General features: G+C 48.0%; 1 protein-coding gene across 23 annotated transcripts in view; it reads left to right on the top strand.

The window, feature by feature from the left end:
- The window catches only part of PTK2 (protein tyrosine kinase 2), a 1,447,287-nt gene that overhangs the window by 283,948 nt on the left and 1,144,200 nt on the right, over nucleotides 1–19,139 (top strand). For all 23 annotated transcript variants that reach the window (XM_029592091.1, XM_029592099.1, XM_029592089.1 and 20 more), the window contains one exon: nucleotides 2,107–2,273. In XM_029592091.1, coding sequence (XP_029447951.1) covers nucleotides 2,107–2,273 — 167 coding nt within the window. The remainder of the gene's footprint in view (nucleotides 1–2,106; nucleotides 2,274–19,139) is intronic.

The following is a 19,139-nucleotide window of genomic DNA, read 5'->3' as shown; positions in this document are numbered from 1 at the left end:
TATAATAGCCAACCTGTACTGCCGTCTACTATTCCCTTTGCAACAATTATGCAATTCTGTTTACTGTATTAGCTGTACAGCACTAGTTGTAGTTCTATGAATAAAGTTTTGTTCTGTTTTGTATTAATAGTAAACTATTACTATCTATCATTTCTAAAGCACTATTAGAGATATATATATTGTGATGAGTTGAGCCAGAGCAGAGTCTCTGTGGTGTAAAACTTTGAGGTGTTTTCCTCAATGGGACGGTTACTTTGCAGGAAGGAAACTACATTTCCCAGGTGCCCTGGTAGTCAGCCTCAGGAAGGGTTGGGGGCAGGGAAACACAGAGGCGGTGTCTTCCTAGGGAGGGGCACTCTATCTGATATAAAGAGAGTAGCCCTCCAAAGAGAAAAGAGAGGAGAGCTGGAGGGAAGGCAAGTAAGATCCAAAGCCTGAGGCTGGGGGATGGTGCCCAGGCAGACCTTTTCCACTAAAAGCTAATTCAGCTCTAACAGATGGTTTTTAGAACTGCACAGCAAGGGGAGCTTGTGGCAGCGAAAAGAGTTGTTTTACTTAATTAAGGTAGCTGGAGGAAAAGAGGTAATTAAGACCTGGCAGCTGGCCTAGGGAGATGTTCCTGCAGTGGGGGAGGTTTCAGTACTATGTTATACTTGGAGGAAGTAGAATGTACTGGGGGAAAAACCTACTTTGCCCACATGTTGTGCAGGGGAAAGTATGCTAGAAACTCAGTGAGAAGCTTGTTGGTAATACTTAAGTTGAGTGTTTTTCCTTTCTGTGGAGTTTGGTTTAATTAATAAACTGCAATACATAAGAAGCTTCTGCCTGAATTTAATATGTTATGTTAAAGGGCTGCCAGGGAGGTGACCCTTACTCTAGTGGAGAATGGGGGAAGTTTGGTCTCGGGGGCCTAGTTGTAAGAGGGCCTTCCCTTACAAGTGGTGCTGACCCATAGCCTCCTTGCCTTATGGTTACCCGCTACTCCTGTCTCACTGGAGAAACTTCAGGGCGGGATCTGCTATAAAGGACTTTGTGGAAGCAGTCCTTGATAATTAGCCCTGAGCCTGAAGTCACCGCTGAGGACCTGCCACCAGGGGCACCATCATCGCCACAATATATAGGCATGTGTTGTCAACAAGATGAGGTGGATGTGGAAATCAATAGGAGAAGAGAATGGATGGAATGGAAGAGGAAAAGCGGATGGAGAAATCAAGATGGGGCTGTAGAGAGATTAGACAAATACAAAAAGAAAATTGACAGAGGAAAAAAAGAATAAAATAAGACATAGGTTAGATTGATTTATCTTTTAGATAAAATATTTAATTGAAATGCTTGTTAAAAATTGGCCTTGTGAATACCAAGTAGTGTAAGACTATCTGCAGATATGCTGCAGAACTTTTAAACTCTTGTCCTACTCTACCCCTGAACTGCTGCAAGAAACCAGGGGTCTCAATTATACCATGAATTGTCCTGCAGTGAAAATATCCATTCTAGGGTTCTTCAGGTGGTGTTAGGTACTGATTAAATTAGCATTAATTTCCTGATTTTAGTCCACTGAGGAAAAGATCCTGCCAGTAGAACCTTTTGAGCTGTAAGCCTTTTTATTCAGTCTGATGACCACCAGAGCAGGAGTGAATGGACCATGACTGGAGATAATGAGCAAATGGAGGAATAGCAGGCTGAAGCAATTACTCCCCATCTCTTTACCTCTTGTAAAGACCTGCCACGTAGGAATGATGCTGTTTAAATTGTTTGCAGACAGCAGTGGAGGAAAAAATAATTAGCTAGCCATCTGGTCGATGAGTGCACCTTTGACTGTATTGAAAGAGAATGAACTTTGCTTAATCGGTTTTATTCACTGCCTGAATTCTGCCATATTCGACAGCTGACTGTTCATATGAAATCTCTAACCATGAGAAAGGAATAGGGAAAAACAGCTAAATATTTCATCAGAACTGTGAGCAGATGATATTGAATGCTGCTATGAGTATGGAATCTAATATTTAAGTCCATTTATAAATCTAATAGATTAATATATTTTATTATATAGTGTGTAATTTATTACAATATTTAAAGGTTTATAAACACTTTCATACAATATTTTAGGGAATAATTCAGAAGATAGTAGACAGTCACAAAGTGAAGAATGTGGCTTGTTATGGATTACGTCTCAGTCATCTATCTTCAGAAGAGGTTCACTGGCTGCACCTGGACATGGGTGTATCCCATGTGAGGGAGAAATACGAACTAGCTCACCCATCAGAAGAATGGAAGTAAGCTGAGAACATTTTTACTGTATAATCATTGTTGTCTTTTTGGTTTATTTTTATACTGCATATCCCATTTTGTGACAAAACCCTTGATTTAGTATAATTAACTCATGTAATGACTAGTTTGAGAATAGTACAACTTAGATTATATTTTAGCTGCTCTTTCACTTTTTTCTTGCCTATCTAAATACAGAGAGAGAACTAGAGTTCACTGAAGAGGACTAGCCTAGAACCTAAAGGAAAATAATTTAATATCAAATAGATGTTAACTGGAGAAAATTCATGATTTAACAAGGTAATTGGGCTTCAGTAGAATTGCCCATAGTGTGAAGACCAGAAAAGTATTATCCCTTGAGATTGTTCTTAGAGTAAGAGAAATAAAATAATTTAATTCATTAGCCTGCACTTAAACATATAATCAGTATGTTAGATAACTTATGTGCTGTATGTTCTTGGTTTCTCACAATTATGTCAACTGCCACAGAATTTACCTGTTGCCATGGAATCCTGGTTGCTAGCCATCGAGGACTACTATTGTATATTATTCTGCCCCACCACTTGCTTCTGCTATTCTTTGTGACCATAGGTGGTTCTCATACTGCTAATCCTCTCCCTCTATTTTGGCCAGCTGCCACTCCTGCTTTGATATATACTTATTCTCACAGGACAAGCAGGATGGTTGTCCTCACAAATGGGTGACATCGAGGATGGAGCCCAACCACGGAAAACTTCTGTCAAAGTTTCAGGAACTTTGACTGGCCCCTACTGGGCATGCCCAGCACGGCACTAACCATGCAGCCAGCAGGGGTCTCCCTTCAGTGTTCTTTTTTCCGCGTAGCACTTGCCACGCGGTTAAGAAGCTCTTACCACATTCCTGACAGGAATCTCTTCAACTTTATTCTTGAAGAAAAAATTGCCCCTCAGGGGTCTCCCTTCTTCAATTTTTACTCCGCGGTACTTCGGTAAGTTTTTTGCCGTTGTTTTTGTCGACTACCATCGAATTTGGCCCTCGCGGCTTGTTGGCAGTCGACTGTCTCGCAGCTAAATTTTTGGCCTATGGCCATGACGTCGGGGTTCCGTCGGTGCCCGGACTGTACACGTACTATGTCCATCACAGACCCACATAGCATCTGTGTTTTGTGTTTAGGAAGTGAGCATGGTGTCCTGACTTGCACCAAATGTGCCTTAATGACACTAAAAGGTCGCAAAGCTAGAATGGAGAAGATGGGACTCCTTTTACATGCTCACACTCCGACACCATCGATTGCATCGACGTCATCGGAACCGGCACCGTCGAAGTCCCATCGTCATCGACAGCCTCCCGGTGACCGTCCGCCATCGATGTCTTCACGGACATTGACGCCTGTCCCTTCCCCTGAAGATCGAGGGGATCGGAAAGACAAACATCGCCATCGACGTCATGTCTCGGACCATCGAGGAATCGAAGTCTTCGACCTCCGTGCTGTCCGAGCCTCCGTCGAAGAAGTCTCGACCAGAAGTGGCACCGCCCACTCCTGTCTCGCAGACACCGAGGCAACCCTCACCCCTCCGGGGTTTGGGAGCCGCGATTCCACCGGTGACGGTGGTCCCTCCGGCTCAGCCTCAGCCTCCCTCTCCCGTAGAGCCGGGTCTTGTTACCCCAGGTCTCTGGGTAGAACTGGACCGGCTGGTCCAGGAGGCCATTGACAAGGTGATGCTACGGTTCCAGACTCCTTCGGCACCGACCCTGGCACAGAGAGTGGAACCGGTCACCGACCCGATTCCAGCAGCACTGGCACCGCTGCTTGCTCGGATAGAAGCGCTTATGAATGCCCTTCCACCGGCAACACCCGGGTCACCGACAGCATTCTCATCAGGTGGAGAAACACCGTACCGAATTCCCCCTTCGGGGGTAGTTCCATCTGTGCCTTGTTGTCCCTCGCCACTGGTACATTCCTCGGGGGCGATACGCACATCAGCTCCACCGAGATTTTTGATGACGGCACCGATTCCTTCGATGCCGACACCGATTCCTTCGATGCCGGCACCGATTCCATCGAGGACATTCTCGATGCCCCCGGTAATTCCTTCGAATCTCTCGGAGCCTCAACCGGGGCCTTCAGGTATACAGCCCCCTCATTGTCCTACAGGTCAGCAGCCTGATCCTTATGACACCTGGGGTGATGATACCTCTACTGACACCGATGATTTGCCTTCACCACACTCTCCTTCGGAGAGTAGAAAGCGTTCTCTCCCTGAGGACCTCTCTTTCATAAATTTTGTGAAGGACATGTCGGAGTTGGTCCCTTTTCAGCTTCAATCAGAACAAGATGACAGGCACCAGATGATGGAGTTGCTCCAATTCTTGGATGCCCCTAAAGTCATCACCTCTATTCCAATTCATCAGGTTTTTCTGGACCTTCTCAAAAAGAATTGGGAATCTCCTGGATCTGTTGCTCCAGTGAACAAAAAAGCTGACTCTACCTATCTTGTACAGTCAGCACCTGGCTTTCAGAAACCACAATTAGACCATCACTCTGTTGTGGTAGAATCAGCTCAAAAGAAAGCTAAAAGATTAAAGCCACATTCTTCCATACCTCCTACTAAGGAAAATAAATTCCTAGATAGTATAGATAGGAAAGTATACCAAGGAGCTATGCTAATTTCCAGAATAGCTTCTTATCAATTGTATATGACCCAATACAATAGGGTCATCCTGAAACAGATACAGGAGTACTCAGATGCCTTACCAGAGCAGTTCCAGCCACAGCTTCAGTCCCTACTAAACAAAGGGTTTGAAGCTGGGAAGCATGAAATAAGAACAGCTTATGACATCTTTGATGCTTCCACTAGACTTTCTGCTACGGCCATCTCTGCCAGACGCTGGGCTTGGCTTAAGTCATCTGACCTTCGCCCGGAAGTTCAGGACAGGCTCTGATTTGCCCTGTCTAGGGGATAATTTATTTGGTGAGCAAATTCAGCAAATTGTTGATGAACTAAAGGATCATCATGAGACACTTAAACAGCTCTCATCTATTCCTTCTGACTTGCCTTCTAAACAACCATTTAAGAAGGACTCAAAAAAGTCATTCTTCCGTCCACGGAAGTATTATCCCCCACTAGCCAAGTCTAGGCCTGCGAGGCCTTATCATAAAACTCAGCCTCGTCAGTCTCGAAAACAAAAACCCACAACAGCTCCACAACCTGGCCCTGCATCGGGTTTTTGACTTTCAATTAGAGAGCAGATGCCAAATCCCTCTTCCAACTATACCAGTAGGAGGTCGGTTAAGCCACTTTCTAGAAAAATGGCAGCATATCACCACAGATCAGTGGGTGATAGCGATAATTGCACAGGGTTACCACCTCAACTTCCTGACTCTCCCTTCGGACTCCCCACCCCTGCAGGCGTGGAGACTCACCGATCACTCTATTATTCTAGAGCAGGAGGTTTCCCTTCTCCTCCATTCAAACGCTATAGAACCCGTTCCTCCCTCACAACAAGGACTAGGGTTCTACTCCAGGTACTTTCTGATCCCAAAAAAGTCAGGAGGACTTCGACCAATCCTGGACCTACGGGCCCTCAACAAGTACCTTCACAAAGAGAAGTTCAAGATGGTAACCCTGGGCTCGCTTCTCCCTCTGCTGCAAAGAGGGGACTGGCTATGCTCTCTAGACCTAAAAGATGCCTATACTCACATTGCGATAACTCAGTCTCATAGCAAATACCTCCGTTTTTTAGTAGGCCGAAATCACTACCAATACCGAGTGCTACCTTTCGGCCTGGCATCCGCACCACGGGTCTTTACCAAATGCCTCGTGGTGGTTGCAGCGTTCCTCAGGAAGGAAGGTATCCACGTCTACCCCTACCTGGACGATTGGTTAATCAGGGCCCCAACCCAGCAAATCGCTCGGTCCTCCCTGACCCTGACAATTCAAACTCTACTTTCTCTAGGGTTTCTTGTCAATTACGAGAAATCCTTTTTAGTCCCATCTCAAACCTTATCCTTCATTGGGGCAGACTTGGACACCTTACAGGCCAAAGCCTTCCTTCCTCATCAACGAGTTCAAATCCTGGTGTCCCTAGCTTGCCAGTTGTAGTCTCAACGCACAGCAACAGCTCGCCAATTCCTCATTCTGCTGGGACACATGGCCTCCTCAGTTTATGTGACTCCCATGGCCCGTCTGGCCATGAGAGTCATGCAATGGACTCTGAGATTGCAATGGACCCAAGCTGTTCAGCCTCTGTCCTCCATTGTTCGCATCACCAATGCACTCCGTCTGTCTATTGCCTGGTGGACAAATCAATTCAACCTCCTACAGAGCTTGCCCTTTCTTCCACCAGACCCTCAGGTAATCCTCACCACCGACGCTTCCAACATGGGTTGGGGAGCCCATGTAAACAACTTACAAACTCAAGGGTTCTGGTCACCAGAGGAAGCCAAACACCAGATAAATTTCCTGGAATTGCGAGCAATCCGCTATGCTCTCAGGACTTTTCAAGATTGCCTGTCGAACCGCACAATCTTAATTCAGACGGACAATCAGGTGGCCATGTGGTACATAAACAAGCAGGGAGGCACAGGCTTCTTCCTTCTGTGTCAGGCAGCTGCGCAGATTTGGGCAGAAGCCCTCTCCCGCTCCATGTACCTCAGGGCCACCTACTTGCCGGGAGCAGACAATGTATTGGCAGACCAGCTGAGCCGTGTCTTCCAACCACACGAGTGGTCGCTCGATCCCTTGGTAGCGACCTCTCTGTTTCACAAATGGGGTTATCCCCACATAGACCTCTTTGCGTCCCCTCAGAACCACAAAGTAGACAATTACTGCTCTCTCATTCAGAGCCAGCACTCTCGGCCGAGGGATGCATTCTCACTCACGTGGACAACCGGTCTGCTTTACGCATTCCCTCCACTTTCTCTTCTGTCGGACTCTCGTGAAGCTGCGTCAGGACAGGGGAACTATGATCCTGATAGCACCGCACTGGCCACGCCAAGTGTGGTTTCCCATACTCCAGGATCTCTCCATCCGCAGGCACATTCCTCTGGGAAAGGACCCGCATCTGATCACTCAAAACGACGGATGCCTCCTCCATCCCAACCTCCAAGCCTTGTCCCTGACGGCATGGATGTTGAAAGGTTAGTCCTTCAGCCATTTAACCTTTCGGATTCAGTTTCTCGTGTCCTGATCGCTTCACGAAAGCCTTCCACAAGAAAATCTTATTCCTACAAATGGAAAAGGTATACATCATGGTGCACTTCTCAGTCCCTTGATCCCCTTTCCTGTCCAATCTCTAAATTCTTGGACTATCTCTGGCATCTATCAGAATCAGATCTAAAGACCTCTTCCATTAGAATGCATGTCGGTGCGGTAGCCGCCTTCCATAAAGGTATCGGAGGTATCCCTATTTCAGTACAACCCCTTGTAACACGCTTTCTTAAAGGATTGCTCCATTTGAAGCCACCTTTACGTCCTCCGGCCCCATCTTGGGACCTTAATCTGGTTCTTGGTCGCCTTATGAAACCACCTTTCGAACCCCTTTACTCCTGTGACTTAAAATATCTCACATGGAAAGTGTTATTCCTTTTGGCTATCACTTCAGCTCGCAGGGTTAGTGAATTACAGGCCCTAGTTACCTATCCACCTTACACTAAACTCCTGCAGGACCGGGCGGTGCTCCGCACTCACCCTAAATTTTTACCTAAGGTAGTTTCGGAGTTTCATATTAATCAATCCATCATACTACCTATCTTCTTTCCCAGTCCCCACTCCAACTTCGGGGAACAGACTCTGCATACCCTAGACTGTAAACGGGCTCTAGCTTTTTATCTAGACCGTACAGTTGCCCACAGGAAGAGCACTCAATTATTCGTCTCTTTCCATCCTAACAAGTTAGGACAACCTGTGGGTAAGCAGGCTCTTTCCTCCTGGTTGGCGGACTGCATCTCCTTCTGCTATCAGCAAGCTGGCATTCCTTTTCAAGACTGTGTTAAAGCACACTCTGTGAGGGCCATGGCGACTTCAGTAGCACACCTTCGATCGGTGCCGCTTCCTGACATCTGCAAGGCTGCAACCTGGAGTTCCCTCCATACATTTGCAGCCCACTACTGTTTGGACAAAACTGGAAGACAAGATTCCATCTTCGGCCAATCTGTCTTGCGTAACCTTTTTCCAACATGATGTACCAACACCCTTCCACCTTCCCGGTAGGGTGCGGATGCCCTCTCCCAAATTCCACCCCAGTTGTTGTGTCTATTGCACGCTGTTGGGTACATTTGGTGCAGGTTCGGACATCCTCAGCTCGGTACTCACCCATTTGTGAGGACAATCATCCTGCTTGTCCTGTGAGAAAGCAAATGTTGCTTACCTGATGTAACAGGTGTTCTCACAGGACAGCAGGATGTTAGTCCTCACGAAACCCGCCCGCCACCCCGCGGTGTTGGGTTCGTTTTTATTTTATTTTTCGGCACTGCCTGTAGCTTTGAAACAAGACTGAAGGGAGACCCCTGCTGGCTGCAGGGTTAGTGCCATGCTGGGCATGCCCAGTAGGGGCCAGTCAAAGTTCCTGAAACTTTGACAGAAGTTTTCCGTGGTTGGGCTCCATCCTCGATGTCACCCATTTGTGAGGACTAACATCCTGCTGTCCTGTGAGAACACCTGTTACATCAGGTAAGCAACATTTGCTATACTTTTCCTTCATCCTGCTAGTACTTTTCTTGCTGCTTCCCCTATCCATTCACTAACACAGTTGCTCATGTTTAGGATTCTTTGTTTTTCAGTTTAAACTGATTTTCAGCCATAAATTCCCAGAATTTTCCAAAAGTGACAGACTGTTTAAACTGATATTCATCCTAATTTTAGGCTGATTAGAAAGCTGCCCCCGAGCTGCAGATGAGTTTCAAGGCTTCCAGCCATGCTGGAAGCCAGTGTGGGACAAAAGCATGCTGTTTCAAGACCAGCCATACACCAGTGAAAGTCCTCAACCTCCAATGCTGCCCATGCTATGTTTCAAGTCCTGCCTCTTCACCCACCAAGCAGCCAATGTGCCTGCAGTCTGGTGCTGCATATGTTTTTGAAGCACTTCCTAGCAGGGTCCCTAACCCTGCATAAAATTAAAAGTGCACTGCTGCAGAGCATGGGAGCCACAGTAAGCATGCTGCTGAAGCAAAGAGAAGTTTGGAGCTACCCAGGAAGGAGGAATGCTGTTTCTAGGGGTGGGGGTAAGAGGATGTTCTGGGCAAGGGAATAGAGTAGAAATGAGGGTGCTGCTAAATGGGTGGGTGGGAGAATCAGCTTAATATTTTTTTTGTTCTGGCTTCTGTCCACCAAAATAAACCCCAATATTTACCTGGAAAAATAATCATTTTTCATCTGATTTTCTCTTGTTTTTGTTCTTTTCATCATCAACCCTGATAAATTCCCAGGAAAAATAGTCTACTATAAACCGAAAATGAAGTTCCCTACACATGTTTCATGTCATGGCTGATTGTACCAACATCACATTACTGTTTCTTAGATTGTGTGGTATCAGTGATTCTCACAGGACAAGCAGGATGGTTGTCCTCACAAATGGGTGACATCGAGGATGGAGCCCACCACGGAAAACTTCTGTCAAAGTTTAAACAGAACTTTGACTGGCCCCTACTGGGCATGCCCAGCAAGGCACTGACCCTGCAGCCAGCAGGGGTCTCCCTTCAGTCTTCTTTTTTCCGCGCAGCAGTTGCCACGCGGTGAAAGGAGCTCTCTTACCACGTTCCTGACAGGAATTCGGTTTTTTCTTTCCGAAGAAAATTTGCCCCTCAGGGGTCTCCCTTCGACAAATTTTTGTCACCTCCGCGAAAGCCGGTAAGTTTTTTGCCGATTTTCATCGACTGCCGTCGATTTTGGCCCTAGAGGCCTGTTGGCACTTACCAATCCCGCGGCTAAATTTGGCCCTAGGCCATGGCGACGGGGTTCCGTCGTTGTCCGGATTGCACCCGGACTATGTCAATCACAGATCCCCATCGGGTCTGTGTTCTATGTTTGGGAAGTGAGCATGATGTCCTGACTTGCACTAAATGTGCCCTAATGACACCTAAGGGTCGTAAAGCCAGGATGGAGAAGATGGGGCTCCTCTTCCATGCACCCACCCCAACGCCATCGATAGCATCGACGTCATCGGAACCGGCACCGTCGAAGTTGCACCACCATCGTCAACCCTCCGGTGACCGTCCTCCACCGATGACTTCTCGGCCGTCGACTCCTGTCCCCTCCCCGGATGGGCGAGGAGATCGGAAGGATAAGCATCGCCATCGACGGCACAAGTCTCGGCCCGTCGAGGATCCACAACCATCGACCTCTGAACAGGCCGAGCCACCGACGAAAAAGCCTCGGTCAGACCTGGCACCGTCCACGTCTCGTTCGCAGGCACCGAGGAAACCCTCACCCTCCCGGGGTGCGGGGGCCGTGATCCCACCGGTTACGGTGGTACTTCCGGCCCTGCCTCAGCCTCCCTCTCCCGTCGAGCCGGGTATGGTTACCCCTGGTCTCCGGGCAGAACTGGACCGGCTGGTCCAGGAGGCCATCGAGAATGCGATGCGAAGATTCCAGCCTCCACCGGCACCGCCTCCGGCACCGATTCCGGCACCACCTCAGGCACCGACCTCAGCACCGACTCTGCCACCGAGGAGGGAACCGACCACCGAGCCTCTAGTGGAAGCGTTGGCACCGATACTAAATCGTATGGAGGCACTCATGCGCGCCCTTCCATCGGTGATTCCAGTAGCACCGACTACACCATCATCTCCGGAAGGACATTCATCGACAGGAGAAACACCGTTCCGGATTCCCCCGTCCGGTGTCGTTCCATCGGTGCCTTCACATACCTTTCCACCGATTTATCCTTCGGCTCCATCGATTCCAAGATCGGCACCGATTCCATCGGTACCCCCGAAGCCCTCGATGCCGTTCACAGTTCCGCTTGCAGCACCGATTCCATCGATGCCTTTGGATCCTCTACCAGGTCCTTCAGGACTGCAAGCCCTACATGATCCTTATGATACCTGGGGTGATGATACATCTTCAGATACAGATTTACCATCCCCACCATCTCCTACAGAGAGTAGAAAACGATCTCCTCCTGAAGATCTCTCCTTTATAAATTTTGTAAAGGAGATGTCAGAAATTGTGCCTTTTCAGCTGCAATCTGAGACCGATGACAGGTACCAAATGATGGAGCTGCTCCAATTTCTGGATGCCCCAAAAATCATCGCTTCCATCCCCATTCACCAGGTATTTCTGGATCTTTTAAAGAAAAACTGGGAATCACCTTCATCTGTGTCACCAGTTAATAAAAAAGCTGACTCAACATACCTCGTTCAGTCAGCACCAGGATTTCAGAAGTCTCAACTGGATCATCGCTCTGTTGTAGTTGAGTCTGCGCAAAAGAAGGCCAAGCGCCTAAAACCACACTCTTCCACTCCCCCTATCAAGGACAACAAATTCCTTGATAGTGTGGGCAGGAAAGTATATCATGGGGCTATGTTGATATCTCGCATAGCTTCATACCAACTTTATATGACTCAATACAACAGAGCTATCCTTAAACAGATGCAGGACTACGCTGACACATTACCGGACCAATACCAGCCACAGCTTCAAGCCCTCCTTCACAAAGGATTTGAAGCTGGGAAGCACGAGATCAGAACGGCCTACGATATCTTCGATGCTTCCACGAAAGTCTCAGCTACTGCCATCTCAGCCAGACGTTGGGCTTGGTTAAAATCATCCAACCTTCGCCCAGAGGTCCAGGATCGTCTAGCCGATTTACCCTGCTTGGGGGACAATCTGTTCGGAGAACAGATTCAACAGATTGTGGCGGAATTGAAGGATCACCACGAGACGTTGAAACAACTTTCGTCTGTTCCATCTGAGGTATCCTCCAAACCACCACCTAAGAAGGACTCTAAAAAGTCATTCTTTCGGCCACGTCGTTATTACCCTCCGTCGACTAGGCCTCGTCCGGCTCGATCCTCCACCAGACCTCAGCTACGCCAACCTCGGAAACAAAGACCTGCTGTAGCCCCACCTCCCGGGCCTGCGGCAGGCCTTTGACTTCCCGATACGGAGCACATGCCATATCCCACTCCCCCACATCCCTGTAGGGGGTCGTCTGTGCCACTTTTTGCAGCATTGGATACGGATTACCTCAGACCAGTGGGTGCTGGCAATTATCGCACAGGGTTACCACCTCAATTTCATAACTCTTCCGACAGACTCCCCGCCTCTTCAAGCATGGAGTCTATCCAGCCACTTGACTCAATTACAACAGGAAGTATCCCTTCTTTTGCAATCAAATGCTATAGAACCTGTCCCTCCCTCTCAACGAGGCAAGGGATTTTACTCCAGGTACTTCCTAATTCCAAAAAAGTCAGGAGGGCTACGTCCAATTTTGGACCTTCGGGCCCTCAACAAGTACCTTCAAAAAGAAAAGTTCAAGATGGTAACCCTGGGCACGTTACTCCCTCTGCTGCAAAGAGGGGATTGGCTATGCTCCCTCGACCTCAAGGAAGCTTATACCCATATTGCGATAACACAATCCCATCGCAAATATCTGCGGTTTCTAGTAGGCCGCGACCATTATCAATACCGAGTACTACCTTTCGGTCTGGCATCTGCTCCACGAGTCTTCACCAAATGCCTCGTAGTTGTAGCAGCATTCCTCAGGAAGGAAGGTGTCCACGTATACCCCTATCTGGACGATTGGCTAATCAGGGCCTCCACCCCTCAGATTGCCCGGTCCTCCCTACAATTGACAATCAACACACTCCTTTCCTTAGGGTTTCTTGTCAATTACGAGAAATCTTGCTTCGTCCCATCTCAAACCTTATCTTTCATTGGGGCAGACTTGGACACCTTACAGGCAAAGGCCTACCTTCCGCTTCAACGGGTCCAAACTCTCATGTCCCTAGCTCACCAGCTCCAGTCTCAAGATACGGCCACGGCTCGCCAGTTCCTCATTCTCCTAGGACACATGGCATCCTCGGTTCAAGTCACTCCCATGACCCGACTAGCCATGAGAGTAACACAATGGACTCTACGACACCAATGGATTCAAGCTTTTCAGCCTCTGTCCTCCATAGTCACAGTCACACAAGCGCTGCGCCTATCCTTAACCTGGTGGACGACTCAGGTCAACCTCCTTCAGGGCTTACCCTTTCTTCCACCGGATCCGCAAGTAATCCTAACCACCGACGCTTCTCACATCGGTTGGGGAGCCCATGTGGACAACTTTCAAACCCAAGGGTTATGGTCCAACGAGGAAGCCGAACACCAGATCAATTTCCTGGAACTTCGAGCAATCCGCTATGCGCTCCGCACTTTCAAAGATCATCTCTTTCATCAGATAATCTTAATCCAGACGGACAACCAAGTGGCCATGTGGTACATAAACAAGCAGGGAGGCACAGGCTCCTTCCTTCTGTGTCAGGAAGCTGCGCAGATCTGGGCGGAAGCCCTCTCCCACTCCATGTACCTCAGGGCCACTTACCTGCCGGGAGTAGACAATGTATTGGCAGACCGGCTGAGCCGTGTCTTCCGACCGCACGAGTGGTCACTCGATCCTCTGATAGCGACCTCTCTGTTTCACAAGTGGGGTTCTCCCCGCATAGACCTCTTTGCGTCCCCTCAGAACCACAAAGTGGACGATTACTGCTCTCTCATTCGGAGCCAGCACTCTCGGCCGAGGGATGCATTCTCCCTCAAGTGGACAACAGGTCTGCTCTACGCATTCCCTCCACTTCCTCTTGTGTCAAAGACTCTCGTGAAGCTACGCCAGGACGGAGGAACCATGATCCTGATAGCACCTTACTGGCCACGCCAAGTATGGTTTCCAATACTCCAGGATCTCTCCATCCGCAGGCACATTCCTCTGGGAAAGGACCCGCATCTGCTCACTCAAAACGACGGATGCCTCCTCCATCCCAACCTCCAAGCCTTGTCCCTGACGGCATGGATGTTGAAAGGTTAGTCCTTCAGCCTTTCAACCTTTCAGATTCCGTTTCTCGAGTCCTGATAGCTTCACGAAAGCCTTCCACAAGAAAGTCTTACTCATACAAATGGAAAAGGTACACATCATGGTGCACTTCTCAGTCCCTTGATCCCCTTTCCTGTCCAATCTCCAAATTCTTGGACTATTTATGGCATCTCTCTGAATCAGGTCTTAAAACCTCTTCCATTAGGATGCATGTCAGTGCGGTAGCCGCCTTCCATAAAGGTGTACAGGGTGTCCCTATTTCAGTACAACCCCTAGTAACACGTTTTCTTAAAGGCTTGCTCCATCTGAAGCCACCCTTACGGCCTCCGGCCCCATCCTGGGACCTTAATCTGGTTCTTGGTCGTCTAATGAAACCTCCTTTCGAACCTCTGCACTCCTGTGAGTTAAAGTATCTCACATGGAAAGTGTTATTCCTTTTGGCTATCACTTCAGCTCACAGGGTTAGTGAATTACAGGCCCTAGTTACCTATCCGCCTTACACTAAGCTCCTGCAGGACCGGGCGGTACTCCGCACTCACCCTAAATTTTTACCTAAGGTAGTTTCTGAGTTTCATATTAATCAATCCATCATACTACCTATCTTTTTTCCCAGGCCCCACTCCAACTCTGGAGAACAGACCCTGCATACCCTAGACTGTAAACGGGCTCTAGCCTTTTACCTAGACCGTACAGTTTCTCACAGGAAGAGCACTCAATTATTCGTCTCTTTCCATCCTAACAAGTTAGGACAACCTGTGGGTAAGCAGGCTCTTTCCTCCTGGTTGGCGGACTGCATTGCTTTCTGCTATGAGCAAGCGGGCATCCCTTTTCAAGACCGTGTCAAAGCACACTCTGTGAGGGCCATGGCTACGTCAGTGGCACACCTTCGATCGGTGCCGCTTCCTGACATCTGCAAGGCTGCAACCTGGAGTTCTCTCCATACCTTTGCAGCCCACTATTGTTTGGACAAAGCTGGAAGACAGGACTCCATCTTCGGCCAATCTGTCTTGCGTAACCTTTTTCCAACGTGATGTACCAACACTCTTCCACCTTCCCGGTAGGGTGCGGATGCCCTTTACCAAATTCCACCCCAGTTGTAGTGCCTGTTGCACGTCGTTGGGTGCATTTGGTGCAAGTCAGGACATCCTCAGCTCGGTACTCACCCATTTGTGAGGACAACCATCCTGCTTGTCCTGTGAGAAAGCAAATGTTGCTTACCTGATGTAACAGGTGTTCTCACAGGACAGCAGGATGTTAGTCCTCACGAAACCCGCCCGCCACCCCGCGGTGTTGGGTTTGTTTTGTTTTTACTTTCTAGGCACTGCCTGTAGCTTTGAACATCAGACTGAAGGGAGACCCCTGCTGGCTGCAGGGTCAGTGCCTTGCTGGGCATGCCCAGTAGGGGCCAGTCAAAGTTCTGTTTAAACTTTGACAGAAGTTTTCCGTGGTGGGCTCCATCCTCGATGTCACCCATTTGTGAGGACTAACATCCTGCTGTCCTGTGAGAACACCTGTTACATCAGGTAAGCAACATTTGCTTAACTGTTCTTATAACTAAGACAGCATAGACAGAGGGAGACTAGAAGTAAGGTAGAATGACTGAAGGGTCAGGTGCACTGGAGAGGAAATGAAATGACAGGGTTCAAGCGAAACCTGGAGCGATGGATAAGCTGGAAGGGACAGTAGTATACTGGAAGAGGAAAATAACTGGTAGGGATACAGATATTCCATCTCTGGAATTGATTTTACTTACACCACCATTCAATAAGGAGGTAAGTTTCGTTTATTGTCCACCTGGCTTTTTAATTTGGCATTACTCAGTGTTGCTGGTAACTTTACTTGTCAATAAAGTTGATACTGGGAATTGCATAGTCTAGTACACAGTCCCTTTTTCACACAGGAGGACTTTTTAATCACCATTCAAGCCATGGGTTGAGTGCAATTGATGTTCCACCCACAAACTTGGTCATACTTTAGAACTGGTATTTGCTCGTGAAACTTGGGCTACTAGTGGATCCTTCTATTGTTTTTGTCTTGAGGTTCCGTGGTTGAATCATTTTTTAGTTCACTGCCTAGTTGGGCTTCCTGGTCCTTTTTCTCATGTCACTGCTACATCTCAGTTATCCCAGGACAAGCAGGATGATAGTCTTCACATCTGGATGACATCACTGGACAGAGCCCTATTACAGAAAACTTTCTGTCAAAGTTTCTAGAAACTTTTGACTGGCACATTGAGCCCACTAAGTATGCCCAGCATGCCATTATCCCTCGAGCCACAGGGTTCTCCCTTCAGTCATCTTTTTTTCCACGCTGCAGTTAGCCTCGTGGTTGAGGAGCCCTGTGTGTTTTCACACAACTTTTCATCACGGAAAAATTAATATTTTTTCTCAGAAAAATTCCCTCATTGGGGTCTCCCAGTCTCTGATCAATTTTTATCTCAGTCGGTGACTAAACCAATATTTGCGGTCGATACTGTTACTTAATTTCATTAGTGACCGCAGGCCGTCGACGGCTGTCCGGCCTTTCATAATGGCAATCGGCTTCAAAAAATGCCCTAATTGCCTCATACAATGTCCATCACTGATCCCCACATCGAGTGTGTCTTGTACCTCTGCCCCGGACACAACATTTCATCATGTCCCCAATGTGCCGAGATGACTTACATTTTATCTAGACGGGCCTGTCTAGATAAAATGGAGCACCTTTTCAATATTCAGCTCATTGCATCGTCATCGACGCAGTCACCAGTAGGAGTTACAAAAAAGGTAATCCTAAAGATCCGCTGGGTACATGGTGGTAGTGGGGACCCACTATCCCCAACTCCATCTAAGGCGTTGACAAAATCAGCATTGGTGCTCGAGAAAAAAGAGCACCATGAGAAACACAGTCATCGGTATTGGGAACAGCCTGGTGCAGATTCCGATCCGGGGATGGGTTCCATAGCTGTCGTCCCACCCGCTAACAAGCCTAGGATCGAGGACTTATTGGCGCCATCGATACCAGAATTGAGACAATCCCCACCGATATCTGTGCCGGTTACTGAGCCCCCACAAGGCAGCCAGTATTGCCTCTTCTGCCAACCCTTACAGCTGCTCTGTCCGCATCAGTTATCAGGGAAGAACTGGATGGATTTATCCGCCAGGCAGTAGTCGATGCCCTCTGAGCTCCATCCACCAGTGCCGGTGTCCATACCTCCACCGGTCCCGGAGACATTGATGCTTCATCCGCTACTGTCCCGGCTCGATACCTTGATCGGTGCCCTGCCGACTCAACCGGTGCCTTCGAGGCCGAAGATACCAATTAAGCACTCGAATCTTCCGATTCCGGACTCCTTGGATGCTGATTCCACCGACTCTGACCATCGACTCCTCAGCCGATGCCAGGGCCGTCGGGGCTATCGAGATCGAGCCGCCCGATTCCAACACAGATTCCATCGATGCCAGGGAAGAAAAAAACAGAAATCTATGGATCCATCAAAGACCAAGTCACTATCAATGCCATTCTCCTTTTCTCCTTCCAGTCCACGCCCACATACCTTATCAGACACCTGGGAGGATGTGGACTCTGATTCCTTTACTGAGGATATCTTGTCAGAACCTTCATCACCAGAAGAAAGGAGAAAATCTCTTGAGGATCTCTCCTTCTCTAACTTTGTGAAGGAGATTTCTGAAACAATTTCTTTTCAGCTGCTTACAGAAGAGGATACCAGACATAAGACTTTAGAAATCCTACAGTTTGTAGAAGCTCCTAAAGAGATTGTTGCCATACCAGTGCATGAGGTCCTGGTTGATCTCCAACACCGCCTTTGGGAGCATCCATGCACAGTGCCACATGTAAATAAGAGAAAAGATGCCACCTATTTAGTGCAACATATCCCTGGGTTTCAGAAGTCTCAACTCCTACACCAGTCTGTAGTGGTAGAGTCTGCGCAGAAGAGATAAAAAAGGATTAAACCACACTCTTCTACACCACCTGGAAAGGAACGAAAATTCTTAGACACCTTAGGTCGTAAGATGTTCCATGATTCCTTATTACTATCCCGGATTGCGTCGTACCATTTATATATGACCCAATACCAACAGAATTTATGGAAACAAATGCAAGCCTTTTCAGAAACCCTTCTACAAGAGCATCAAGATTCTTTCAGCTATATTATTTACAAGGGTCTGGAGGCTGGAAAACATGAAGTCCGTGCAGCCTATGATTCATTTGAGACATTGTCCAGAATGCCAGCAACTGGAATCAGTGCCCGGAGATGGGCATGGCTCAAAGTGTCCGACCTCAGGCCTGAGGTCCAAGAAAAGTTGGGCTGATCTGCCTTGCACAGGTGAAAACCTGTTTGGTGATAAAGTCCAAGCAGCAGTTGCTCAACTAAAAGATCACAGTGAAACTTTGCGCCAACTCTCCATGCTACATGCAGAAACTTCATCTTCTGCAAGGTGGCCTTCCAGAAAGGATACAAGAAGACCTTTCTACAGACCACGCAGATATTATCCACCAGCATTTCGTGGTAGAACATCAAGACCATCACAAAGAGGTCAATCCAGACAAATAAAGCCATCCAGACCTCATCCTCCTTCTCAGACAGGCCAGGCATCTGGTTTTTGAAGAGATTCCAGGGAACAGCAGCCTCTCCAGAAACCCGAATCCAAACTTGCCAGTCGGAGGCCGGGTTTCCTGTTTCCTACCCAACTGGTTAACCATCACCTCAGATCAATGGGTTCTGTCCATTATAACACAAGGTTACCATCTGGATTTTCTCACACTACCCAAAGACTCTCCACCAAGGCCTCTTTGGGTACACAAAGATCATACCACTCTTCTTCAAACAGAATTATCCACCCTCCTGAGAGCCAGGGCCACGAACCAGTTCCCTGACC

This window comes from Rhinatrema bivittatum, chromosome 2, assembly GCF_901001135.1.
Source record: "Rhinatrema bivittatum chromosome 2, aRhiBiv1.1, whole genome shotgun sequence".
NCBI lineage: Eukaryota > Metazoa > Chordata > Amphibia > Gymnophiona > Rhinatrematidae > Rhinatrema > Rhinatrema bivittatum.
Note: the sequence above shows the minus strand (reverse complement) of the source record. Positions and strands in the feature narration are given on the sequence as shown.